This window comes from Marmota monax, unplaced genomic scaffold, assembly GCF_021218885.2.
Source record: "Marmota monax isolate L192 unplaced genomic scaffold, Marmota_monax_Labrador192_F-V1.1 WCK01_AAM20220418_F8-fsc00228, whole genome shotgun sequence".
NCBI classification, from domain to species: Eukaryota; Metazoa; Chordata; class Mammalia; order Rodentia; family Sciuridae; genus Marmota; species Marmota monax.
The window spans coordinates 3,086,488-3,114,335 of record NW_026695240.1 but is presented as its reverse complement, the minus strand read 5'-3'; the positions used below and the strand labels follow the sequence as shown (position 1 = coordinate 3,114,335).

The 27,848-nt window shown below is 35.7% G+C and overlaps 1 protein-coding gene across 6 annotated transcripts in view; it reads right to left on the bottom strand.

The window, feature by feature from the left end:
* The window catches only part of Znf568 (zinc finger protein 568), a 71,278-nt gene that overhangs the window by 42,500 nt on the left and 930 nt on the right, over window positions 1-27,848 (bottom strand). For 3 of the 6 annotated variants that reach the window (XM_046440060.2, XM_046440054.2, XM_046440055.2), the window contains exons 2-6: window positions 27,131-27,193; window positions 24,434-24,708; window positions 22,281-22,339; window positions 4,857-4,983; window positions 4,375-4,470 (exon numbers count right to left, since the gene is read on the bottom strand). In XM_046440060.2, coding sequence (XP_046296016.1) covers window positions 4,375-4,470; window positions 4,857-4,983; window positions 22,281-22,339; window positions 24,434-24,467 — 316 coding nt within the window. In that variant the 5' untranslated portion in view covers window positions 24,468-24,708; window positions 27,131-27,193. Of the gene's footprint in view, window positions 1-4,374; window positions 4,471-4,856; window positions 4,984-22,280; window positions 22,340-24,433; window positions 24,709-27,130; window positions 27,194-27,848 lie in introns of those variants that run through there. The other 3 variants (XM_046440057.2, XM_046440058.2, XM_046440061.2) reach the window with 2 other exon arrangements.

The following is a 27,848-nucleotide window of genomic DNA, read 5'->3' as shown; positions in this document are numbered from 1 at the left end:
AGAAAACATGAACAGAGATTAGGTCTCAGATAATAGTAAGAAATTATTATTAACATTGTTAGGTGTGATGGTAATACTTTAAAAAATCTTATCTACTGGCATGGAATGCCACTTAAGGGAGAAATGTGAAACACTTTGGCAATGAAACAAAGCTGGATGCAATGGCGTGCACACCAGTTGTTCCAGCTACTTAGGGGGGACTGAGGCAAAAAGATTCCTTTAGCACACAAGTTAGAGATCAGCTTGAGAACACAGTAAAACCCCCAACTCAAAAACAAAACAGAGGGTGGGGGAACAGAGGTTATAGATGAAACAAGTTTGGCACTATCTTATTACTTTTGATCAGGTCACCTATCACATTATCCTCACAAGTCTTTTTTTCATTCTGCATACCACAGTAAATTAATGTAGGTAAATCTTTAAACACAATAATAAAAATCTCTCCAAATATAGTTCTATCACAATCAACTCATGAATCATTTTCAGGAATAAAGCACAGGCTTTTCTCTTGGTAATTTAAGTATTATTGGACATCAAAATGGGGAAACTTATATAAAAGAGAGTACATGTTTTCAGAATCAAAAATCCTGGTAGAGAGGAAATAGAATGTTAGTTTAGAGTTAGGCAAGATAGAAGACCATTTATCAGAAACTAAGTTCAACATTTAATAACTGCGAGAACCTGGAAAGGTAAGAGCACTCATAATTAAAAGCAAAGATGTGAAGAGGTCCACAATTTTGGAAACATAAAAGATACGTATTCTAATACTGTCATTATTGGAGTTAAACAATGAGTTAATGAGAAGAATCCAGATGCATCATGAAGGTACAGAGAGGAAAAATGCCAATTTGCAATTTAGAACTGTTTTGGGAGATGTGATGTGACTCAAAAAGGAGTTATGGACTCTTCATTAAAAAAAGACAGAAATAAACAATGAACAGAAACCAAGAAAAAAATATTAATCCTTTAGAGAGGATTAAAGAAGAAAGATATTTCCAAAAAGGGTGAGCCACAGAATGAAATATAGCATGGAGGATGTTTTATTTCAATATTGTGTAATTAAACATCTCCATCTCCTCTCTACTCTGCAGACATTAAGAAGCAGAAAATGTATTTTTTTTCTTTTTCTTTTTTTTTTGAGAGAGAGAGAGAGAGAGAGAGAGAGAGAGAGAATATTAATATTTATTTTTTAGTTTTCGGCGGACACAACATCTTTGTTTATATGTGGTGCTGAGGATCGAACCCGGGCCGCACGCACGCCAGGCGAGCGCGCTACTGCTTGAGCCACATCCCCAGCCCCAGAAAATGTATTTTCAATAAAACTAAAAAGCAGCTAAAGTTGGACATGGTACACACACCTATAATCCCAGCAACTCAGGAAGCTGAGATAGGAGGATCACAAGTTCAAAGCCAGCCTCAGCAATGGTGAGGTGCTAGGCAACAGAGTGAGACCCTGTCTCTAAATAAAAAACAAAAATAGGGCTGAGGATGTCACTCAGTGGTTGGGTGTCACTGAGTTCAACCCCTGATACCAAAAACAAGCAAATAAATAAATAAATAAATAAATAAATAGAACTGGGGGTGTAGCTAATGGTAGAGTGCCACTTGGTTCAATTTCCAGCACTCCCTTCTCCCCAAAAAGGGGCAGATAAATTCCAGTTCCAGAATACAAGAACAGAGAACAGACTAGTTGAGGTAGAGAAGAAACCCAGAGATAGTGGCTGTTGTTTCTTATCTCAGGACTGTAAGTGCAGGGGTCAGAGTTCTCAAAAACAGAGGTACAGCCTTTGTAACAATGGGATCCAGTTATACTGACTGCAACATAATGAATCCAACTGGCCCTGATAAATGGTAGGGAAGGCAGAATTTGAATAAGGAGATGCAAGTAAACATTATACCTGCATAGGAGGATAGAAGAGACACTGAGTTCTAAAGGAAGCATGAAACAATAATCTCTCTTTGATCTGTGGGAAAGGGTAAACCAACACTCATCACAAAACACTGTATGATAAGGACAGCAGTGTGAGATAAAGAGGCTTCCTACCAGCTCAGAGCAATTTCTCCAATAATTTTCCATACTATCCTTCTATAAATAGTAGATGCAGGAGGAAGTACCCTCATTTAATGATGAACAAAAGGACTCAGCATGAAGTTTAAACAATGATGCTGTAAGAAACAAAAAACATAATCCATAAGTTGAAAGGAAAAATTAATCCTGACTGATCAATACGAAGACACAGACTCATAAAATTCTAAAATTTTAAGGAAAACAAAACAAACCTATGAATATGCAAGGGGGAAAAAGTGGTATTTTACAGGAAATTATCACACTGCTTCTCCAAGCAACATTAAAAGGTAGGAAGCAAGAAAATTCTCTAACATTGTCAGGGAACCATGTATTGGAGAAAAAAGCATGGTGCAAGATATAGCATAGGGCGTGGAGACACACACTTGTAATCCCAGCAACTCCAGAGGCTGAGGCAGGACTGCAAGATTTAGGCCAACCTCAACAACTTAGTGAAGCCCTAAGTAACTTAGCCACACCACTTCTCAAAATAAAAAAAAAGAGGAAAGGCTAGGGACGTAAGTCGATGGTAAAACACCCCAGGATTCAATCTCCAATACCACAATAAATAAATAAATAAATAAAAAATGGCCAATTATCAATCAAAAATTAAAAAGGTATTTTCTTATGTTAAAAAATCTCAGGAACTCTATTTCTTTATTTGTTTTTGCAGCGCTGGGAATTGAACCTAAGACCTTATGCATGCCAGGCAAGCACTCTACCACTAAGTCACATACCTGGCCCTCAGAAACTCCAGGTCCATGAGGGAAGGACTTTGTTTTATATACTGTTCCTTGTCCATGCCCAGAATAGTTATTTCATCCTTAATGTCACTACTATAAATATGGTTTCCTTTCTTTTGTATCTTCTTGGCTAAAGCATACATAAAAGCTACCAATTTTTGTTAATTTGATATCTTACCACATAACTGGATTCTCTATTTGTTGCACTTTCTCAGTTGTTTCTCTTTCTTTTTCCTAATATATACAATCCTATCATCTGTAAATAAAGATGGTTTTATAACTTTCTTTTCAATTCTTAAATAGAGCTTCTTGTTCTCTTGTCTAACACATAGGTAAGCTTAAAGAGAAATGTACCATGCCATAAAGTAAAAACTTTCAAAGCTCCCCTTCTGAATGACACAAAAGTAGATATACACAAACACACAACAGTTTTGTAGAGAAAACTTCATTATAAAGATGGCAAAAAGTCAACGTGCTGAAAGTTAATTCATATATCTAGCATAAGCTCATTAAAATTCTACAGGTTTATATCAGGAAAAACAAATTAAGTCTAAAACTATTCATATGGTACAATAATCCATCAAGAATAGCCTGGAAAGCTGGGAACAGTGGCATATGCCTATAATCCTAGTGGCTGGGGATGGTGAGGCAGGAGGATTCCATGTTCAAAGCCAGCCTCAGCAACTCAACAAGGCTCTGAGCAACTTAGTGAGAAAAACAAAAACAGCTGGGGATATGGCTCAGTGGTTAAGTGCCCCTGGGTTTAATCCCTCATACCAAAAACAAAAACAAAAAACAGACTAGCCAGGACAATACTCAAAAATGAACTGTATACAACTGATGAAAGGAAGGGACTAAGTGCTAAGGATAAGGGAAATTTACTTTTCAATATATCTTTTGGATTATTTTTATTTTTTAACCAAGCATATACTATACTATCAAAAATTAAACTAAATTTCTATTCCTGTAAAGCAGGAATAGAAAACTTCATTATAAAGATGGTAAAAAGTTAATGTGCTGAAAGTTAATCCTGTGGGATTTCTAAACTACAAATATATTTCTAAACCATGGGATTATAAGGATTATGAATTTTAGTGGGAAATGTAACAACTGTTACAAAACACACCTTTTAAGCTATTCAAAATGGAAAGAAGAAACTAAAGAAATCTAATTGTGGGATAAACATGTTTTAAAAATACTATACATCCACAAAATACTGAATGCATAAGAAAACAAAATGCCGAACATAAAGGAGAGAGAGTCCAAGTACCACAGACGACAACAATCCTGAAAGGAAGTTGAAAATGAATTAGGGAAGTCTAGTATCCTGAAATCAGACGGGACTACTAAACATGGTCCTCTAAAATTTGAAAAAGGGAAGACAGTGCCCAATATGGGAAGAATAATACCCAGAAGTGTCACAATAATGCAAGGCGCTCATACTATTTGTCACTCTAGACAACAGGGACCTTTAGAAAAATCTTGGAAAATGTATAACAGTAGCAACCGTTCGCTGAACAACTGTCATGTGGCTTTCTCACTTAGGTCTACTTTTAACTTATTCACCTGGAGAATGCCTCCAAAACATTTCTTCTTCTATCACCCATGGCTCCTCTTCTTGTTCCAACTTGAAAATCACATCTGGTTTGGTGACTTGAAAACCTACCATGTGAAACAGCAAAGAGAGTGGATGTTACTGCTGGAGACAACCATATAATGTCTTGGGCTGAGTCTTGAGGGCTTAAAAAGGATGAGAGCTTTCAGAATGACATAAAGTATTTTTTAAAAATATCTTTATTTTATTTATTTATTTTTACATGGTGCTGAGGATCGAACCCAAGGCTTCACACGTGCTAGGTGAGCGCTCTACAGCTGAGCCACAACCCCAGCCTCAATATAAAGTATTTGTAATCAGTCTTTACCCTGACCATCTTGGCACAAAAATATCATGTGAAGAAAGGGAGGGCTAGGCTCATCTGGCAAACTCATGTCTCCACAAGTTTTAGAAAGGGAAAGGAATTCTGTGTTAACTATAAAACTATCCTTACCCACTATGACAAGGTTGCTATAGTTCTCTAGCATCACATCCCGGTACAAGTTCCTCTCAGCAGGTTTCATTTGCTGCCATTCCTCCTGGGTGAGGTCCACAGCCACATCTTTAAATGTCACTGGTTCCTATAAAAATACAATCCTAATTAATTAGAAGCAACAGAAACTAAGGGATGTTGTCAAGATAAGTAGAAATAGTTTAGTATCCTGGGGTCAGAGATCATTAAAACCTGTTAATTAGGACTTTATATTTACCTGTATTATATGATGAGGAGACTGCACTACATTAGAAATATCCTGTATGTCAATTACTGAGTCAGCAAACATTAATTCATCATAAGCTAGATGATGAAACTACGGAGTCAGAAAGACGATGACTTTTACTGGGCTGTGACAGAGATAAAAAAGTTGGACCTAACTCACAGGTATCTGGCTCAAAATCTGCCCAGATAGTTGTGTGATCTAGTAGCAAAGGAAAAATAAGAGAACAGGCAGGATGGAGGACGAGAGGCATGAAAATTTGAATATGCAGTTTGAAATACCTATAAAACTTCCAGTTGGAGAAGTCCTATGCAGCCAAACATACGAAGAAAGAGGTAAGAGTATATTAGCCACCAACTCAAAACTGGGAGCCAAATCCATGGCTGACAGATGTGAGTGGTAATAAAGAACAAGTACTGCAATAGGGCCAAGGACAGGCCCAACAGCTAACAGCAAAGAGACTGACTTAGGTTTTTATTTTATTTACAATTAAAGTACAGAACTGAAACTATGATAATGTATAGCATAAGCCAAGAAACAAATGAAAAACTTCTGGAAAAATATGTGATTTGATCACAAAACTCTAGTCCTTCCTTCCCATTTAATATTCAGAAAAGAAAAAAGTCTTTTATCTGCAAAGGCTCTGAGAAAGAAAAACAGCCACATATTCCATACTTAATTTATTCAAGAAATAGTATAAATGGGATGAGACAAAATAGGAAGTACAAACTGAAATCATCAAAGGTTGAATTGCAATGAATGCTTCTGAGAAACTCTCTATGATGTTGTGGAAGAGTTGGGATTCTAGTCCAAGCAGGGTAGCTGCAAGAGCCATAGGTTCTTACCCATCTTACTATAATTCTTCTCCAAATCAATAGGAAGAGTCGCAGAACCCCAAGAATATTCAAGATGGACAAATGGACACACAAGAACTCCTACACCTGAAGTCCCCTTTACTGCTGAGGTTTCATTGAAGCATAGGAAATCACCAATAACAGGAGGAAAAATATACCACAAAAAGATCAAAAGCTAATAACAGTGGCTAACAATCTTGATTTCATAGGATTAGGGTCAGATGAAGCAGTAAGAAGGAAGAATGCAAAAACAAGCAAACAAACAAACAAACAAACAACAACAACAAAATGACAAAATCAACTAGATGTAGAAAAATAGCCTTTGGCAGAAAGGTTTCATTAATTACTCTATGAACAAAAGCAAACATGGGCCAGGTAATCCCAGCAGCTCAGGAGGTTGAGGCAGGAGGATTGCAAATTCAAAGCTGCCTCAGTAACTTAGTGAGGCCCTAAAAACTTATCCACACCCTGTCTCAAAACAAACAAACAAACAAACAAACAAAACACATAAAAAAGGGCTAGGGATGTGGCTCAGTGGCTAAGTACTCTAGATTCAATCTCTAGCACCAAAAAACAAAGACAACAACAACAAAGAATACTTTTGCTGTTACTGCCCAATACTGGACTAACCAAACTAGTAAAAACAAAACAAATAAACAAACAAACAAAAAATAAAACCTAAAAATAGGAAAAGAAGAAATTAAATTATCACTATTTGCAGATGATATGATTCTATATCTAGCAGACCCAAAAGGCTCTACAAAGAAACTATTAGAGCTAATAAATGAATTCAGCAAAGTGGCAGGATTTAAAATCAACACGCATAAATCAAAGGCATTCCTGTATATCAGCGACAAATCCTCTGAAATGGAAATGAGGACAACCACTCCATTCAAAATATCTTCAAAAAAAATAAAATACTTGGGAATCAACCTAACAAAAGAGGTGAAAGACTTATACAATGAAAACTACAGAACCCTAAAGAGAGAAATAGAAGAAGATCTTAGAAGATGGAAAAATATACCCTGTTCATGGATAGGCAGAACTAACATCATCAAAATGGCGATATTACCAAAAGTTCTCTATAGGTTTAATGCAATGCCAATCAAAATCCCAACAGCATTTCTTGTAGAAATAGAGAAAGCAATCATGAAATTCATATGGAAAAATAAAAGACCCAGAATAGCAAAAACAATGCTAAGCAAGAAGTGTGAATCAGGCGGTATAGCAATACCAGACTTCAAACTATACTACAGAGCAATAGTAACAAAAACAGCATGGTACTGGTACCAAAACAGGCGGGTGGACCAATGGTACAGAATAGAGGACACAGAAACCAATCCACAAAACTACAACTATCTTATATTTGATAAAGGGGCTAAAAGCATGCAATGGAGGAAGGATAGCATCTTCAACAAATGGTGCTGGGAAAACTGGAAATCCATATGCAACAAAATGAAACTGAATCCCTTTCTCTCGCCATGCACAAAAGTGAATTCAAAATGGATCAAGGAGCTTGATATCAAATCAGAGACGCACCGTCTGATTGAAGAAAAAGTTGGCTACGATCTACATTCGGTGGGGTCGGGCTCCAAATTCCTCAATAGGACACCCATAGCACAAAAGTTAATAACTAGAATCAACAAATGGGACTTACTCAAACTAAAAAGTTTTTTCTCAGCAAAAGAAACAATAAGAGAGGTAAATAGGGAGCCTACATCCTGGGAACAAATCTTTACTCCTCACACTTCAGATAGAGCCCTAATATCCAGAGTATACAAAGAACTCAAAAATTAGACAATAAGAGAACAAACAACCCAATCAACAAATGGGCCAAGGACCTGAACAGACACTTCTCAGAGGAGGACATACAGTCAATCAACAAGTACATGAAAAAATGCTCACCATCTCTAGCTGTCAGAGAAATGCAAATCAAAACCACCCTAAGATACCATCTCACTCCAGTAAGATTGGCAGCCATTAGGAAGTCAAACAACAACAAGTGCTGGCGAGGATGTGGGGAAAAGGGTACACTTGTACATTGCTGGTGGGACTGCAGATTGGTGCAGCCAATTTGGAAAGCAGTATGGAGATTTCTTGGAAAGATGGGAATGGAGCCACCATTTGACCCAGCTATTCCCCTTCTTGGTCTATTCCCTAAAGACCTAAAAAGAGCATGCTACAGGGACACTGCTACATCGATGTTCATAGCAGCACAGTTCACAATAGCAAGACTGTGGAACCAACCTAGATGCCCTTCAATAGACGAATGGATAAAAAAAATGTGGCATTTATACACAATGGAGTATTACTCTGCATTAAAAAATGACAAAATCATAGAATTTACAGGGAAATGGATGGCATTAGAGCAGATTATGCTAAGTGAAGCTAGCCAATCCCTAAAAAACAAATGCCAAATGTCTTCTTTGATATAAGGAAAGTAACTAAGAACAGAGTAGGGACGAAGAACAGGAGAAGAAGATTAACATTTAACAGGGATGAGAGGTGGGAGGGAAAGGGAGAGAGAAGGGAAATTGCACGGTAATGGAAGGAGACCCTCAGGGTTATACAGTGGAGGGGGTAGAGAGAGAGGAGGGGAGGGGAGGGGAGAGGTGGGGAGGGGGGAGGGTGGATGATGGGAAAGGCAGTGGAGCACAACAGACACTAGTATGGCAATTTGTAAATCAATGGATGTGTAACTGATGTGAATCTGTAATCTGTGTATGGGGTGAAGGTGGGAGTTCATAACCCACTTGAATCAAAGTGTGGAATATGATATGTCAAGAAATTTGTAATGTTTTGAACAACCCACAATAAAAAATAATAATAATAAAAAAAATAAAACCTAGTTTTTAAGATTTTAGTTAGAGCCTGGCATAGGAGTGCACACCTATAATCTCAGCAATTTGGGAGGCTAAGGCAGAAGGATCACAAGTTTGAGACCAGACTGGCTAACACAGTGAAATCCAGTCTCAAAAGTAAAAGAAAAAAAAAATTAAGATTTTAGGTAAAGAGTAAGGGAATCATTAAAATAAATAGAGCAAATAACTGTTAGTGTATAAGAAGTAATAAATGTAAAAACAAATTAATTTTAATCTTTTTATTATCTTTTATTTTTCTTGTACCAGGGATTGAACCCTGGGACACTTTTAACAACTGAGTCACATCTCCAGCCCTTTTTATCTTTTGAGGTAGGATCTCGTGAAGGTACTTAGGACCTCAGTAAGTTGCTGAGGCTAGCCTTGAACCTGTGATCCTCTTTCCTCAGCCTCCAAAGTCGCTGGGGTTATAGGCATGCACCACTGCATCTGGCAATTTTATACTTTAAAAAGCCATTTAAAAAAGTAAAAAATGTGTGTATGCGTGTGTGTGTGTGTGTGTGTGTCTCCATTTCCAAAAACTGATACCTTGATTTCTCTTTGTTTTTCTCTTCAGTGGTATTGGGTTTAAACTCAGGGCCTGTACATGCTGGAAAGCATTCTACCACTGAGTTCCATTCTTAGTTCCCTTTTTTCTTTAAAAAAAAATTTTTTTTTTTTTAGTTGTAGATGGACACAATATCTTTATTGATTTTTATGTGGTCCTGAGGATTGAACCCAGTGCCTCACACGTGTGAGGCAAGCACTCTACCACTGAGCTACAGCTTCAGCCCCATGTTTAGCCTTTGTTAAAATTTTATTTTGAGATAAGATCTCACTAAGTGATGAGGCTGGCCTTGAACTTATAAATCTCCTGGCTTCAGCCTCTAAGTAGTTAGGATGACAGGTGTGTGCAACCATTTCCAGTTAAAACTTAGACAAACATTTGTCAAGCCTAATCATGAAAAAATAATATAATCATTCAAACTTAGATTTTTTAAAAAGTATGCACTAAAAGACAGACTAGTAAGTTTTTAAGTTATGATAAGAGTTCTATTTCCTAGATAGCAGTGAGAAATATCCATGGACTGTTTCCCTAGTGAAACAAGCATAACTGGTAGAAAAACAATTTTTTTTTTAATTAAAATTTCTGTGTCTGTCCTTAGGCAAATATTTGTTTAAGAGAATCTACTAAAACTGGATAACAACTGTGATAATCCACTGGTAAAGAGACCAATATCCTTAATAAGCACAAATACAAAAATTTTCAACAATTTTATTGAAAATTGTAATTTGCTAGTATTTACTAGCAAAATAAGTCTAACATTACATGAAAAGGATTATACACCCTGATGAAGTAGAATTATCCCAGGGATGCAGATGGATCAACATTCTGTTAAGCAATTAACATATCACATTAAGAGAATAAAGGAGCTCCATTTGTGTACAATGAATCAAAATGCATTCTGCTATCATGTATAACTAATTAGAACAAATAAAAAAATAAACATTTGTAGTAATCCAAAAAAAAGAGATAAAGGATTAAAAACTGTATGAATGACCTCAATAGATGCAAAAAAAAAAAAAAAACATGGTATAATTAGATATTCTTTCATGATAAAACCCCTCAAAAATTAAGTATTGAAGACAGTACCTCAACAAAATAAGGGTTATACATGACAAACAGAGTACATCATACTGAATGGAAAAAACTGAAATTATTTCCTCTTAAGATCAGGAACAAGAAAAGGATATCATCTTTCACCAATCTTATTTAACATAGTATTAGAAATATCAGCCATAGCAATAAAACAAGAGAAAAAAAATGAATGGGCATCCAAGTACAATGGGGACGTCAAATTATCTATTTACAGATAACATAAACACAACATCAGTTATTTTTACTCGCTAATGATGAAACTACCAAGAAAGTAATCAGGAAAGCAATCCTATTCACAATAGTTAAAACTCACACTCACACACACCCTTAGGAATCAATTTTACCAAGGAAATGAACAATCTCTACAATGAAAATTACAAAACACTTATGAAAGAAACTGAAGAGAATAGAAAAAAGTAGAAAGACATGCTACATTCATGAATTGAAGAAATTAATACTGTTTTGTTCTGTTCTAGTGCTAGGGATTGAACCCATGGCCTTATATGTGCAAAGCATTTGCTCTACTGCTGGGCTATGACCCTAGCCCCCGAATTAATACTGTGAAAGTATCCATACTTCCTAAAGAAATCTACAGATTCAATGGAATTACAATCAAAATATTAATACAAAACACCCCTAATAACCAAAGCAATACTAAACAAAAAGAACAAAGCTAGATACACTGTTAACAAGTGACTTCTTTACAACAGTAACCAAAATAGCATAGTACTGACATAAAATCAAAACAGAAAAATGAACAGAGAATCCAGAAATAAATTCATATATTTACAGTCGATTAATTTTCAACAAAGTTAGAAAGAACTTACCCATGAAAGGTAAGATTCTCTTCAATAAATGGTGCTGGAAAAACTGGACATCCACATGCTTTAGAAGAAAGAAATGAGACCTTTCTCTCTCACCATATACAAAAATCAACTAAAAATGGTTGAAAGACTTTAATATAAGGTCCAACACTATGAAACTATAAGAAAGCACAATAGAAATACTTCAAAACATTGGTCTCAATAAAGATTTTTGGATGTGATCCTAACAGCACAACCAACAAAAGCAAAAATTAACAAGTAGGATTACTTCAAACTTTTGTACTGCAAAAGAAACAATCAACAAAGTGCATAGACAAACTACAGAATGAGAGAAAATATTTGTAGACTATCTATATGACAATGGATTAAGTCGCAGGATATACAAGGAACTCGAACCCAATGGCAAAAACCAAATAATCCAATTAACAATTCAATTTCCTTTTCAGGCAAATGACTGACGTTGAAAAGACATTTCTCAAGGACATACAAATAGCCAACAAGTGTATGAAAATAATGTTCAACACCACTAATTATCAGGAAATGCAAATCATGATCACAATTAGGTATCATCTCACCTTAGTATGAATGGCTAAAATTTTTAAAGAAGACAAACAATAATGCCACTAAAGATATGGCCAGAGAAAGGGGAAATCTCACACCCTCACATGCTGTTGATAGAAATGTAAATTACTACAGCCATTATGGAAAACAGTTTGGAGGTTCCTCAAAAAACTAGAAACAGAATTACCCTATGAGCGCCCAATAAGCCTTCTACTGGTAATAAATCCAAAAGAATTGAAGTCACTATGTTGAAGATTACTTACTTTTATTGCAGCACTGTTCACAATAGCCAAGATATGGAATCAACCCAGATGCCCATCAACAGATGAATGCATAAAAAAAAATGTGTTGTGCACGTTGTGACACAATTCTAAGTTAAAGAAGCTAAATTTCTGGTGAGTATGGCCAAAAGGACAAGGGCTCCTTTCCTCTAAGTCACCACTCAGGCTGGAAGCTGTACATAAGGGCTGGCAGGATTAGAAGACTGAAATCTTTACCCCAGATTGCTTTTTGGCCAGAGATGCTGTACAAAATAGGCAAGCCAAAAAGGTCAGAGGTTATTACCCTCACCCAGCATTCAAGGTGGTGGCTCAAAGATTTTGTTCAGGAAGAGAGGCAATCCACAAGAAGAAAAAACTCAAAACCTCTCCTCAAAAGAAATTAATTTATTTGCAACACAGTATGCCAGGAAGTTCTAACTTGAGGATGAACTGGGGGGAAAATGGAGAATTTTGTGGCAATTAAGAGAGGTAGGAGGTTCTTTTTAATTAAGAACAATAAGAAAAAGCACAGGTCAAGTTACCAGTGAGAACGGGAAAGGGGGGGGGGGGGGACGGACACTGAACAGCCCTCTAGAGGTCAAAACAAACTGGCCTCAAAAACTACTCCTGCCTGAATTTAATTGGATCAAACTGTGAAACAATTCATGCTCAAGGCATTGTCAAAAACAATAGACCAGTGAGCTCAACAATTAATGGAGTCTAAGAACTGATGTAATACCAAACAAGGCAGGCAGCACAAAAGAGATTAAGAAAAGGACAAAAGATGCTTGAAACAACTGTCATCCTAGAGTGATTTTATGTCTGAAGCTTATGCCCTCTGAACACTGACACAGAAGGCTTCATACCACAGGGAAAATACACTTTACTAAAACCATCAAGGCAAATACTAAATTAAAAAAAAAAAAAAAAAAAAAAAGTCGGGGGAGGAAAGCAGTAGCCAAAGTTGCTATAATATGTAATCTACCTAGTTCAGTTTAACAAAAACCTGATAGGCAAATAAACAAAAAAGAGAAATTCATAGGAAAACAAACAACAAATACCAAAAAAAAGAAACTACCTATGAAAGGTCCCATATAATTTAACCCACTAAGATTCCATAGCTTCCGATACAGATACAGAAATCTTAGTGGCGCATGCCTGTAATACCAGTGGCTCAGGAGGATAAGCAGGAGGATTGCAAGTTCAAGGCCAGACTCAGCAACTAAGCAAGGGCCTAAGCAACCTACTGATACCTAAGCAACCCTGTCTCAAAATAAAAAATAAAAAGGGCTGTGGATATAGCACAGTGGTTAAGTACCCCTGGGGGTTCAATCAGTAGTACAAGTGAAAAAGAAAGAAAGGAAGGAGGGAAAAAAGGTATGTAGGTATGATGACAATGTCTCATCAAATTAAGACTAGCAATGAAGAAACAAATTATAAACAGCCAGAAAGAAATTATGAAATACAATAACCAAATTAAGTAATTCACTGAATAGACTAGACGGGTAATACAAAATAGCAAAAGAAAAAAAAAAATGAAGGGCTGGTGATGTATCTCAGTGGCAGAGCACTTAAGTGTCTAGCACAAGCAAGACCCCAAGTTTTATGAGAGGTCCCATATAATTTAACCCACTAAGATTTTAAAGCTTCTGTTACAGATACAGAAATCTTAGTGGTGCATGCCTGTAATACCAGTGGCTCAGGAGGATAAGCAGGAGGATTGCAAGTTCAAGGCCAGACTCAGCAACTAAGCAAGGGCCTAAGCAACTTACTGACACCTAAGCAACCATGTCTCAAAATAAAAAATAAAAATATAATCTACCTAGTTCATTGCAAGCTTAAAGAATGATTGATAAGTATCATAATGAAAAAAAAGAGAGAAAAATAATAAGGAAAAGTAAAGCTTCAGAAAAATGTGAAACATCATTAAGTACACCAATATATAAATGAGGAAAGTACCAGAAAAAATTTCAAAAAATTAGTAGGTAAACATTTCCCAAATTTGATGAAAAAAATTAATCTACACATTTGAGGAGCTCAATGACCTTCAAATAAAATAAATTCAGATATATCGCAGTAAAATGCTGAACACCAGAGACAAAGTGAAAAATCTTGAAAGTAAAAGTATAACTTAGGGGCTGGGGTTGTGGCTCAGTGGTAAGAGTGTTTGCCTAGCATGTGTAAGGCACTGGGTTCGATTCTCAGCACTGCATATAAATAAATAATATAAAAGTCCATTGAGAACTAAAAAATATTTTTTAAAATGTTGTACTGGAATAAGCAAATAACACTTTTGCTTATTCCAAATCCATGGTAAATGAGGTCAATATAACAAATGACCTAAATATATACTTGCTCTCCTCTCTTTTGTTAGATTAACAGATGTAATATTATGGCACTAACAATTATTAATAATAGGCTAAGTTTATTATATATCACAATAATAGCACAAAATGGGAGAACAGGAAATAGAGAATAGAACTGCAGGAGAGTAACATTTGTGTATTTAATATCATTTAAATGTAAATCTGAATTCTAGTAAAATGCATGATATAGCCCTCAAGCAAACACTAAGAAAATACAGTGGAAAAAAAATCATTAAATTTTACACTAGTAAATGTTTGCTTGATGAAAATAAAAGCACTAAAGGAGAAACAGGAAAGACATGAGACAAAGGAAATAAAGAAATGGTAGACATAAACCAAATGATTTATTTCAGTGTCAATATTGATTATGAATGGATTAACTAAAGCTTAAAAAAAAAGAAAGCAGGGCTGGGGTTGTGGCTTAGCGGTAGAGCACTCGCCTAGCACGTGCAAGGCCCTGGGTTCGATCTTCAGCACCACATAAAAGTAAATAAATAAAGGTACTGTGTCCAACTACAACTAAAAAATAAATATTAAAAAAAAGCAGAGATTATCAGACTGGACAGAAAAACAATGCTAAACAACAGACTGAAAAAAATGATACATCATGTGAAAAATAATAAGAAAGCTGGACAGGCTATCCTTACATTAGAAAGTAACAGAATTTATAACAAAAACTGTTACAGAGATTGAAGGTACTTTAAAATGACAAATGGGTCAGTCTGGCAGAAAATATAACAAGGTAATATAGCCAGTGGTGCACACCTGTAATTCTAGCAACTCGGGAGGCTGAGGCAGGAGGATCACAAGTTCAAAGGCAGTCTTAGCTTTAGAGAGGCCCTGAGCAACTTAGCAAGACCCTGTCTCAAAATAAAAATAAAAAGAGCTGGGATGTGGCTCCTTGGTTAAGGGTTCCTGGGTGCAATCTCTAGCACCTATAAATGAATAAATAAATATATCTGGGCTGGGGATGTGGCCAAGCGGTAGCACGCTTGCCTGGCATGCGTGCGGCCCAGGTTCAATCCTCAGCACCACATACAAACAAAGATGTTGTGTACGCCGATACCTAAAAATATTTTTTTAAAAATTCTCTCTCTCTGTCTCTCTCTCTTTAAATAAATAAATAAATAAATAAATAAATAAATATATATATATATATCTATCTATCTAATAGTCTCAAAACACAAACTGACACATTGGAGAAACCATCAATTGAACAATAGTTGTTAGAGATTTCAAACATCATCTTCCAAAATAGATATAACAACTTGCAAGCAGATTGTTGGCAAGGAAATGGAAGACTTGAATAACACTATACCCCTCTAGACACAACAGACATCTAAAGAACACATCAGCCATAACAGTGAAATACAAATTCTTCTCAAGTAGGATCAACTAAATTTGTAGATGAAATTCCTCAACTGATTCTTTTTTTTAAATATATTTTTTAGTTGTAGATGGACACAATACCTTTATTTAATTAATTTATTTTTATGTGGTGCTGAGTATCGAACCTAGTGCTTCACACATGCAAGGTGAGCACTCTACCACTGAGCCACAACACCAGCCCCTTAAATTGATTCTTAAGTTGAGTAATTTGTCCCTGCCTTGTAAGGTCAAATTCCAGGAGACAAAAGTGTGAGTTTTTTTGTTTTTTTTTTTTTTTAGTTGTAGTTGGACCCAATACCTTTATTTCATTCATTTATTTTTATGCGGCGCTGAAGATCGAACCCAGGGCCCCAGCATGCTAGGCGAGCACTCTACCACTGAGCCACAATCCAAGCCCAAAAAGTGTGGGTTTTTGATATTGCAGACAGTGATAGCCCATTAACAAGCTATTGTTTATTTTGAAATCACTGGTGATCACTTTGCCCAAACTTTGCTGCTTCTGTTGCAATAATGTGTATTTCACTCTGGTTTTGCCATTCTGTCCAACTTATGAGCTGCATTTAACAGTATTCAGTCTTTCCTAGGTTTCCAACATGCTCAAGTTAACCATAATAATCCCAACTTCTATTTCTTGTCACCTCTTGGTGTACAACAAACCAACACCAAGTCCAACTGGAACAAACATAAAGCTAGGTGTAAGTCCATGAGATAAATTCATGCTAGACTCAAATTTGGTTGCTTTATGTGGCACAAATAATTTGGAAAGCTTTCAATTCTCTTCTCCTGTATGTATCAGAACATTACCTAGTAAAATATTATGACTTTTGGTTTTGGTATGTTTTAGTACAAATATCCAGGAATAAATTCCTCATTTGAATTTATCTTAGAGAGAAATTTTCAATTAATTCCTCAAGTGCATATAAAACTCTAAGACAGACAATACTTTGGGCTACAAATGAAGACACAACACATCAAAAAGGATTGAAACTGTACAAAGTATGTTCTTTGGTCACAAAGGATAAAAATTGATGAGTAACAGAAAGAAATTGGTGAAATTCACAAATACGTGAGATTAAACAATACCTCCCCCCACTGCCCAGTGGTTTTTTATTGTTTTCCAGGCTGGTGTTGAACTTCTGGGCTCAAGTGATCTTCCCACCTCAGGCTCCTGAGTAAATGGAATACAGGCATGCACCACCATGACCAGTATTGTTTCAACAATAACCAATGAGTAAACACACACACACACACACACACACACACACACGGAAATTACAAAATATTTGAGACAAATGAAAACAAAGACAACATAAAAATATTTTATTTTTTCCCTTCTAATGTGGATGCCTTTTATCTTATCTGTTTGCATAGCTGTGCTGTCTAAAACCTGCACTACAATGCTGAACAGAAGTGGAAGAGTGGACATGTCTATTTTGTTCCTGACCTTAAGGAGAAAGTATCTGTTGTTACATTTATTATGATGCGTCATTTTGTATTAAAAAAACTATTAGAATATACAAGTTCAGCAAGGTTGCAAAATGCAAAATAAATATAAAAAAGTCTGGATACTTTGCATTTCTAGATACTTGCAGAAAATATCCAAAAAGAAAATTAAGAAAGTGATACCATTTACAATAGCATCAACAGAATACTTAGGAAAAACTTAAGAAAATAAGTAAAATTATTACTGAAATTTAAAAAACATCTAAGTAAATAAAGACATCTCATGTTCATGCATGATAAAGACTATGGTCAAGGGGCTGGGGCTGGGGCTGAGCGGTAGAGCGCTCGCCTAGCGAGCATATAAAACTCGCCTAGGCCCTGGGTTCGATACTCAGCACCACATAAAAATAAATAAATAAAACAAAGGTATTGTGTCCAACTACAACTAAAACATTTAACAAATTTTTTTAAAAAAGGACTATGGTCAAAATGACAACACTTCCATGGTCAAGACGATAATACATCCAAATTGATCTACACGTTCAATGTAATCCACGACATACCAACTTTTTTTGCAGAAATGAACAGGCAGATTCTAAAGTTCATATAAAACTGCAAGGGATCCTGAATAGCCAACATAATTTTTTTTCTTTTTTTCCAGTACTGGGAATCGAACCAGAATCTCATGCATGCCATGCAAGTCTTGCTCTATCAGTCCCTTTTTAAAATACTGTATTTTGACACAGGGTCTTGCTAAATTGCCCAGATTGGCCTCAACCTTGTGATCCTCCTGGCTCAGACTCCCAACAAGATGAGATTACAGCATTTGCCAATATGTTAGGCCAGCTAACACAATTTTGCACAAAGACCCATATTGCCCGATTTCGAAACTTACTACAAAGCTACAATAATCAAGACATTATGGTACTGCCATAAGAATAGACATAATAGATCAATGGAATAGAACTGAGATACCAGAAATAAGCCTCACATTTATAGTCAACAAATTTTTGACCATAGTGACGACAATTCACTAAAAAAAGAAAGTTTTTTGCACAAATTTTGCTGAGAAAATGGATTGTTTACATGCAAAACAAAAAATATAAATCACTACAATTTAAACATATAAAAGTTAAATGAAAGACCTACATATAAAAGCTAAAAATATTTCTTCAGGGATCTGGGCACAATGGCGCACGCCCATGATCCCAGTGGCTCGGGAGGCTCAGACAGGATAAATGCAAGTTCAAAGCCAGCCTCAGCAATAGTGAGGTGCTAAGTAACTCAGTGAGACCCTGTCTCTAAATAAAACAAAAATATAGGGCTGGGGATGTGGCTCAGTGGCCAAGTGCCCCTGAGTTCAGTCCCCAGTATTCCGCCCCCACTCAAAATGGTAGATCTTTTTTTTTTTTTTAAATGAGGTAATCCTTTTTTTTTTTTTTTTAAAGTTAGGTTCATTTTGATACTTTACTTTTTAGTTATATTGGACAACACTTTTGCTTTATTTTTACCATATAAAGTATTTTTAAAAAGATGAAAAGACAACCCACAGGATAGCAGAAAACAGTTCAAAATTATTTATCTCATGAAAATTGTAGCTAATATTAAAGACTTCTTACAAAGTCAATAATAATTAAAAATAACAACAACAACACTAATTTAAAAGTGGGCCAAAGTTCTAAATAGACAGTTCTTCAAAAATATATACAAGTGAGCTAGGGCTGGGGCTCAGTGGCAGAGCGCTTGCCTAGCATGTGTGAGGCACTGGGTTTGATCCTTAGAACCACATACAAAAATAAGCAAATAAAATAAAGGCATGCTGTCCATCTACAACTACAAAAAAAAATGTGTGTATGCACACACACACACACAGAGCAAATAAGCACTAAAAAATGCTTGATATCACTAGGCACTAAGTATATGCAAATCAAAATCACAATAAGCCGTTACTTCTTACCCATTAGGACAGTCACAGTTAAAAGGATATAAAATAATAAATGATGACAAGAATAAAACCCTCACACACTGCTGGTATGAATGTAAAATGGTACAAGTGCTTTGGAAAATAGCAGAATGATTTCCTTAAACGATTAAACATACAGCTACCACTGATCCAACAATTCCATTCCTATGTTACAAACCTGAGAAAATTGAACATATTGTATCCACATAAAAATTTTACATAGATGTTCACGGCGGTTGTATTTATAATAGCCAAATGACTCTAATGTCCGTTAACAAATTAACAAACTGTGGTATATCTATACAATGGAATATTATTCAGAAATTAAAAAATGAAGTGCCAATAAAGTGACAGAATGATGAACTCAGAAAACTTTACGCTAAGTTTCAGATATCACAAGTCCATGTATTATGAGACTCCATTTATATAAAGTGTCCAGAATAGGCAAATCCATAAAGTATATTTGTAACCTGCCTTGAGGGAAATGAAAAAGTGATGGCTAAGAGATACAGGCTTTCTTTTTAGGGTGATGATGATGTTCATTTACCCTCCCCATGTTTTAGGGGGATAAGTTCCATTGTTTTCCTTATTTACAAATGATGCAAAGAGTGCCCATGATTGTATGTTTTCTAAGTCACTAAGCCAAGATTTGAACTCAAGTGTGTCTCTAAGATCAGAGAACTACTGGACCAAGAGGATGAGCTGTATGATCATATGGTCATAAGAAATGTGTGTTTCATGATGACAAAGTATTATCTGAAGAAAAAGGGCAGTGAAGTAGGAAATATACAAGTATGTGAGCATCTTCCAGGGTAGAAGGAAAAAAAAAATCAAGAGCAGAGGAAATCAGGTAATGTTTAGAGACAATGAAGAACAATGCATCTTCTATGACCATAAAATAGATGTAACCCTGCGCCTAACAGAGGAAATGTAGGCTCAAATCTTCATCACATTGGATTAAGCCCTGACTTCCTTAACAAGACTCCAAAAGTGGAAGAAATAAAAGTCAAGAATTAAGGCTGGGTCTGTGGCTCAGTGGTAGAATGCTCACCTAGCATGCATGAGGCACTAGGTTCGATCCTCAGCACCACATAAAAATAAAGATATTGTGACCATATATACGCACGCACGCGCGCGCGCGCACACACACACACACACACTCTTATGTATCTAGCTCCTGGAGAACTCAAAAAACTTAACACCAAAAAAACAAACAACCCAATACATAAATGGGCTAAGGAGCTGAACAGACACTTCTCAAAAGAAGTCATATACTCAATATAACAAATATATGAAAAAATGTTCAACATCTCTAGTAATTAGAGAAATGCAAATCAAAACTACTCTACCTCACCCGATTTAGAATGATAGTTATCGAGAATACAGACAACTGGGCTGGGGCTGTAGCTCAATGGCAGAGCACTTCTCTAGCATGCATGAGGCACTGGGTTTGATCCTTGGCACTACATAAAAACAAACAAATAAAAGCATATAATCTACAATTATAAAAAAAACTTAAAAAAAGAATATAGACAACAAAAATGTTGACGAGGATGTGTGGAGGGGAAGCACACTCATACATTGCTGGTGGGATTGAAAATTTGTACAACCAATCTGGAAAGCAGTATGGAGATTCCTTAGAAATTCCTTAGGAATTCCAAGACTCCTTAGAATGGAACCACCATTTGACCCAGGTATTCCACTCCTTGGTCTATACCCAAAGGACTTCAAATCAGCATACTATAGTGACACAGCCACATCAATGTTTATAGCAGCTCAATTCACAATAGCTAAACTGTGGAAGCAACCTAGATTCCCTTCAATAGATGAATGGATAAAGAAACTGTGGTATATATCTTAAAAGAGAATAAAATTTGGCATTTGTAGGTAAGTGGATGGAGTTAGAGAATATCATGCTAAGTGAAGTAAGCCAATCCCCCAAAACCAAAGGCTGAATATGTTCTATCAAATAAGTGGATGCTGATCCTTAGGGTAGGGGGGACAACTTTGACTGGGCAAAGGGGAGGGAGGGGTGGAGGGGTGGAGGGGTGGAGAGGTGAGGGGGAATAGGGGCAGGAAAGATGATGGAATGAGATGGACATCATTACCCTAGGTACATGTATGACTGCACATATGGTGCGACACTAATTGTGTACAATCATTTTCAGAGAAATGATAAGTTGTGCTGCAATTGTGTACAATGAATCAAAATGCATTCTGCAGTCATATATACCTAATTAAAATAAATTAATAAAAAATGTAGAAAACTACAAATATGAGTGAGAAATACAAGATGCTGCCATAGAACATTAATATAATTTAATTCAACTTGTACCAAAAATTCAAACTGAAGAAAACATGTAAGTAGGATCATTTTAAAAACACAAGTTCCATTTATTCTTCTAGCTGATTTCTTATTGTTGTTTGCTTTTGTAGTGCTGGGGACCAAACTCTGGGTCTTACACATGCTAAGTAATTTTAGTTTTTGATCTTTGATCAATGTTTTAAACACTGAGCTTAAATAATGCAATTATGGAAGAGACTTTGTGTCTCAGTTTGCTTTGCCTCTTCAAATCATATTCAAATTTGAACCCAACTTGAATTATTCTGTAGGTACTTATTTCTTCAAAGACATGACCCCTGGGCTGAGGTTATAGGTAGAGCATTTACCTTGCATGTGTGAAGCCCTGGGTTCGATCCTCAGCACCACATAAAAATAAATAAGTAAATAAAACAAAGATATTGTGTCCATCTACAATATATATATATATACACATATATATATATATATATATATATATATATATATATATATATATATATACACATATATATATATCATATATTTCCCCACTGGATCTGATTTATTATCTGTATTTTTCCTCACTTATTTTCACTGACTTAATTTTTTCCACCTTACTGTTACAGTAACTTATTTCAACTGCACTCCAAAATAATGCAGGAAACAAACACTTAAAACTTACAAGAGACCTGCTTGTATTCTTTTCTTCTGCAGAAAGGGCAGAATCCTGAGAACACCAAGCTAAGGAAAAAAACAAAATAGATTTTCTTCAGAGTTTCAGACAAAGGAATATGAAAATTTTTAGTACCAGGTGACCATAGATCTCCTACAGATGAATGATCCTCAGAGCCATGAGAAATGTAACACCATAAAGCTATAGACACAGAATTGTATGTGGATAACTAATTCCATCATATAGGGTCTGATAAAGATTTCTTAAAAAAAAAAAAAAAACAACAACAACTTTATTTTTATATGGTGCTCAGGATTGAACCCAGGGCCTTGCACATGCTAGGTAAGCGCTCTACCCTGAGCCACAACCCCAGCCCTGATGAAGATTTCTTAACGGCTAAGGATAGGGTGTCCAATGAATTTACTAACAATATAGTATTTCTCAAAAATTCTGACATTTTTAATGCCAATAGGAAATTAACCTTAAGTATATAATATATGCCACAAAGATTTAATGATTAGGATGGTCTTTAAGTTTACTCTTAAAGAATTTAGAAAAAAGACATTAATGAGATATTAGTTATAGGTACTGAGGAACATTCATATGATGGAGGAAATGTAGTCATGATTCTAATTTCATTTTATAATAACTTGATGTTTCTTCACCCTAAAACATTCAAGGCCTCTGATTAAAAATGGAAGACTGAATACATGTACTTATTTCTGCTGTCTCCCAAACCCAATCAAAATGTTAGTTAAAGCAACAAAGGAATCTAAAATTTACAAAGACAAATAAAATAGAAGACTTCAACGGGTACGAGATCTTAATAAAACTTTGGAAGCTAGAGAGCAGACATTTGAGTGTTAATCTAAACAAGAGAGAGCTAATGTTTAAGTGAGGGTTGAGGGGGAGGATAGGAGAGCCATCACATTATCCTAAAAAGGGTCAGAAATGGGGGTATTAGGTAGTTCTGCAGACAAGAAGTTTGAAAATAGGGATGAAAAACAGGGAACTGAATGTAAAACATTATAAAAAAGGTGTTAAACTTCATATTGTCTTCTTTAACCCTATATTACATGGTAACAATTCCTTTTACACTAACAAAAAGAAAGAAAAAAAAAACCTAAGAATTTTTTTCTCTTATATAAATGAATTGGACAGGCTCTGGATTATCAGCATACCAGATTCAGATAAAGACAGGGCTGAAACAATATAGAAAAAGAGAAATGAAAGTTCTCAGGCAATGCCCCTCCACACATTTTTTCCTTTGACTCCTCAAAAGCAGGAGTTCTGGCTTATATTCCTCAAGTAAATCTAGGAGTTCTTGCTGGAGTAACTGACTAGCCCAACAGAAAATGCCTACAGATTCTGATACATGGTCAATCTCCAGTACCATACGAGAAAGAAAGGCAAGAAGAATGTGTTGGAATGGGGCTAACATGGAAAGGATTAGGTAGTGAAAGAGAACTAAATTATTATGTACATTGTCAAAAATCAATTGAAAACATAAAATATGAGAAACCAGACATTAGCTATATAAGGATGTTATTTAAAAAAAAAAAAAAAAAGATGGGGGCTGGGGTTGTGGCTCAGTGGTAGAGCACTCACCTACCAGGTGCAAGGCCCTTGGGTTTGATCCTCAGCTTCATATATAAATAAATAAATAAATAAATAAATAAATAAAGGTATTGTTTCAACTAAAAAAAAAGATGATGAATATCCAAAAATATGTTCGAAGCAATTGGCTTTGGGGAGTGGCAACAGGAATAAGGAGAAACGGAATAGAAAACATTTATAGTATTTAAAAAATTACTATTTTAAGGGGCTGGGGTTGTGGCTCAGTGGTAGAGCTCTTTCCTGGCATGTGTGAGGCACCAAGATCGATTCTCAGCACCACTTTTAAATAAATAAAATAAAGGTCCATCGAGAACTAAAATATATATATATATTTCTTTTTAAATACTATTTTAAAATAGTATTTAAAAAACAGCATTTAAAAATATATTTAAATGTATCCTCTAGGAAAAACAGAAATAACATTTTATAATTTTATCTAAATTAAAAAAAAAAAAACATATATTTTCCCTGCAGAATCAATAACACCTGTGTGAACTTTCTTGTAAACAGTACTGAATATACTCTTTTAACTCTACTCATCTTACCTCTCCTTTCCATCATCTGGGTCAAACGTGCCATTGTCCCACATCTATTATTGATGACCTCTGAAGGTTGAGATATTCAGACCTTGCCCACTCTGGAAAAAATGGTCAAGTAGTCTGCAGGTGCAGCAACTCAAGGGTTATCTTTTTTCAAGATCTCTCCAGCTTTCTGGGAAACTTTCATGTCAAGAGATCTCTTTCCACGATTTCTGTTCCTCAGGCTTCTTTTTATTCACACCACAGATCTGTCTTATCCTTGTGGAATCAGAACCTGTGGGCTTAAGACATAAATCTAATTACCTACTGTCTTCTCACTGTATTCCTGTGGTAACCAGGCTCCAGAATGTTTCCCAATGATCACTGTCTTCTGGAACTCAAACCAGACCCCTCCCACACCGAAGAGGATTGAGATGACAGTGTGTGACTTCCAAGACTTGATCATAAAATATTTTGGGGCTTCCATCTTACACATTTTAAGATCATGCATTTTAAGCAAAGACAGGTGTCCTACTATGAAGTCAGGCAAGGCATCCTGCCAACAGCTAACACTAATTTGACAACCATTTTGGAAGCAGATCCTCCAACCCAAGTCTAGTTTTCTGAGGCCTGCAGCCCTGCTGTCATTGTGATTTCAACTTTGTATGAGATACCAAAGCCAAAATAACCAGCAAGTCACATTTCACAGAAATAATGAGCTAACATTATGGTTGTTTATGCTTCAAAGTGTTTAAGTAAATTTATTGCATAGTAATAGATTAACATAGCCCTAACCACTTATCTTCCTTGCTTCACACTCCCTACAGTCACTGAATAGAGGTAATGGATGCAGAATGCAGCAGATGTCGAGAGGAAAACTCAAAAGACTCACCAACTAAAGCTGAACCAAATATTCAACAGAGACACCAAGAGTCTAGAGACAAAGTGATGTTCACATATTTGCTCCTCAAATACTCTCTAAAAAGTATAAAGGCATAGACTTGATAAAGTGACAGATATAAAAATGAGTGAAAAAATATTCAGATTTGCAGTAGCCCCATATTTGGACCAAGAGAGAGCTGGTCCAGTAATTCTATTCTCTGAGTTACCTTGGCAACTGAGGTCAAGAAGTTGTAATTTAGAATTCTCCTTTGAAATGAGAATTATACCTGTGTCACAAAGATACTGAACAATTACAATAAGTTTTGAGAAGGGCTATGCTTGACATAGACTTCTTTATTTATTTATTTTAGTTGTTGGTGGATCTTTATTTATTTATATGTGGTGCTGAGAATCTAATCTAGTGCCTCACACATGCTAGGCAAGTCCTCTACCACCGAGCTACAACCCCAGCCCAATTGACATAGACTTCTTATACCCCTCACATGGTTACTATTTTTCATGACAATTATTATCTTCTAAAAATACTATGTAATTTATTTATCACATACACAATCCATTTGTCCTCTCCCCAATAAAAACTCTATGAAAAAAATTTTTTTTCCTGGTTTTACCATTGACAGGTGGTGTTCAGAAAGTGTGTTGATTAAGCCATAGTGAAAAACAGTGTGGCAATCAAAACATTAAAAGCAGAATTATTATATGACCAAACAATTCTTCTCAAGTATACACACACAGGATAATTGAAAGCAGGGACTCAGATAAGTTCCTACACTCATATTTAGAGTACCATTATTTGCAACACTCAATATAAGCAGCCCAAGTATTCATTAATGGATGAATAAACATTATATACAAAAAGAAAAAAAATATTATTCAGCTTTAAAAAGGAAGGAAATTTTGATACACACTAACAAAGACAAATGTTAAGAACACTGTTAAGGGGTTGGGGTTGTGATTCAGTGGTACAGTGCCTGCCTGGCATGTGTAAGGCCCTAGGTTCAATCCTTAGCATCACATATAAATACATAATAGAAAGCTCCACTGATAGTGCTGGGGTTGTAGCTCAATCGAAGAGCATTTGCCTGGCATGTGTGAGGCATTGGGTTCCATTCTCAGTACCACATACAAATTAATAAAAGTCCATCAACTAAAAAACATTAAAAAAAATCCATCGACAACTAAAAAATATTTAAAAAAAAAAAAAAAAGAAAAGAAGAAGAACACTGTTAACCATATATTAAGTTAAGCCAGGACAAATGTGTTATGATTCTTCTAAAACGAGGTTATCTATATTTGTAAAATTCATAGAGACAAAAAGTAAAATGGTGGTTGCCAGGACTGGGGTAAGGCAAAACAAGAAGTCATTGCTAATGAGTACCAAGTTTCTGTTTTGCAAGATGAAAAGAGTTCTGGGAATGAACAGTGATGATGAAAGCATAACAGTGTAAATGTACTCAATGCCAATGAACTGTAAAATATAGTTCAGACAGTAAATTCTGTGTTTTACTACAATTTAAAAATAAATATATATATGTACATACATGTATCAAATAAAATATGTAGTTGGTGACTTAAAACTAGGAGAAAGTAATATATTAGATATGAATAAGATAAAAGGATGCATAGTTCGGAGTTCAAGTGTTTGAAAGTCTTACTTGAGTTTGGGTTTCATTAGGCATTTATATTAAAAATTCAAGGATAAGAGCAGAAATTAAACCAGTGGAGCAAGAAAGGGATAAACCTGCACAATAAAAAATATAAAAAATAGAAAATAGAAAAATTTTATCACTAATTCTAATAAATGTAACCACTTATACTCACCCATTAAAATGACAAACAGGATAAAAGGATAAAAAGCTCAGCAATGTACTCCTCACAAGAAACCTGAAACATAAAGACAAAGGAGAGGGATTGAAAATCGAAATTCCTGACAAACACAATAACAAAATCTGAAAAGGATTATCGTCAGTCAAGATAACCTGGGCTAAAAGGCATTTGCCAGAATAAAGAAGTATGTTTCTTACTGTGGCAGACTGGAATCCTGGTCCTAATTCTTCAACCCTAACAGGGTTATTATACATTCACATTACTTGCCCGGTAACTATCCCATGTTAAGCTTAGCACCTGACTTACTTTGGCTAATGAAATACCAGTATATTTGGGAGCAGAGATTTTAAGGGTATCTGCATGATCCGTTCTATGCTCTGGAAATCCATCCCGGATTGAAAATGTCCTAGTAACCACTGTTCTTTTAAGCCTGAGCCCCAGAAAGAATAAATGCAGGACAGATATGAATTCTTCCTATGGCTCTGCCTCTCAACCAAAACGCAGCCTCGATCTGCTGAATATAGTAAACCAAATAACCTGAATAAGAAAATAAACGCTACCTACTGTATGCTGCTGAGGTTAAGGGTGGTTTCTTAAGCACTATTAAACCAAGACAGGAATGGGCGTATAACTAAGTAGCAGCGCGCTCGCCTAGCATGCGTGAGAGACCCTTGGTTTCTTCACCAGTACCACAAAACAAAACAAAATAAAA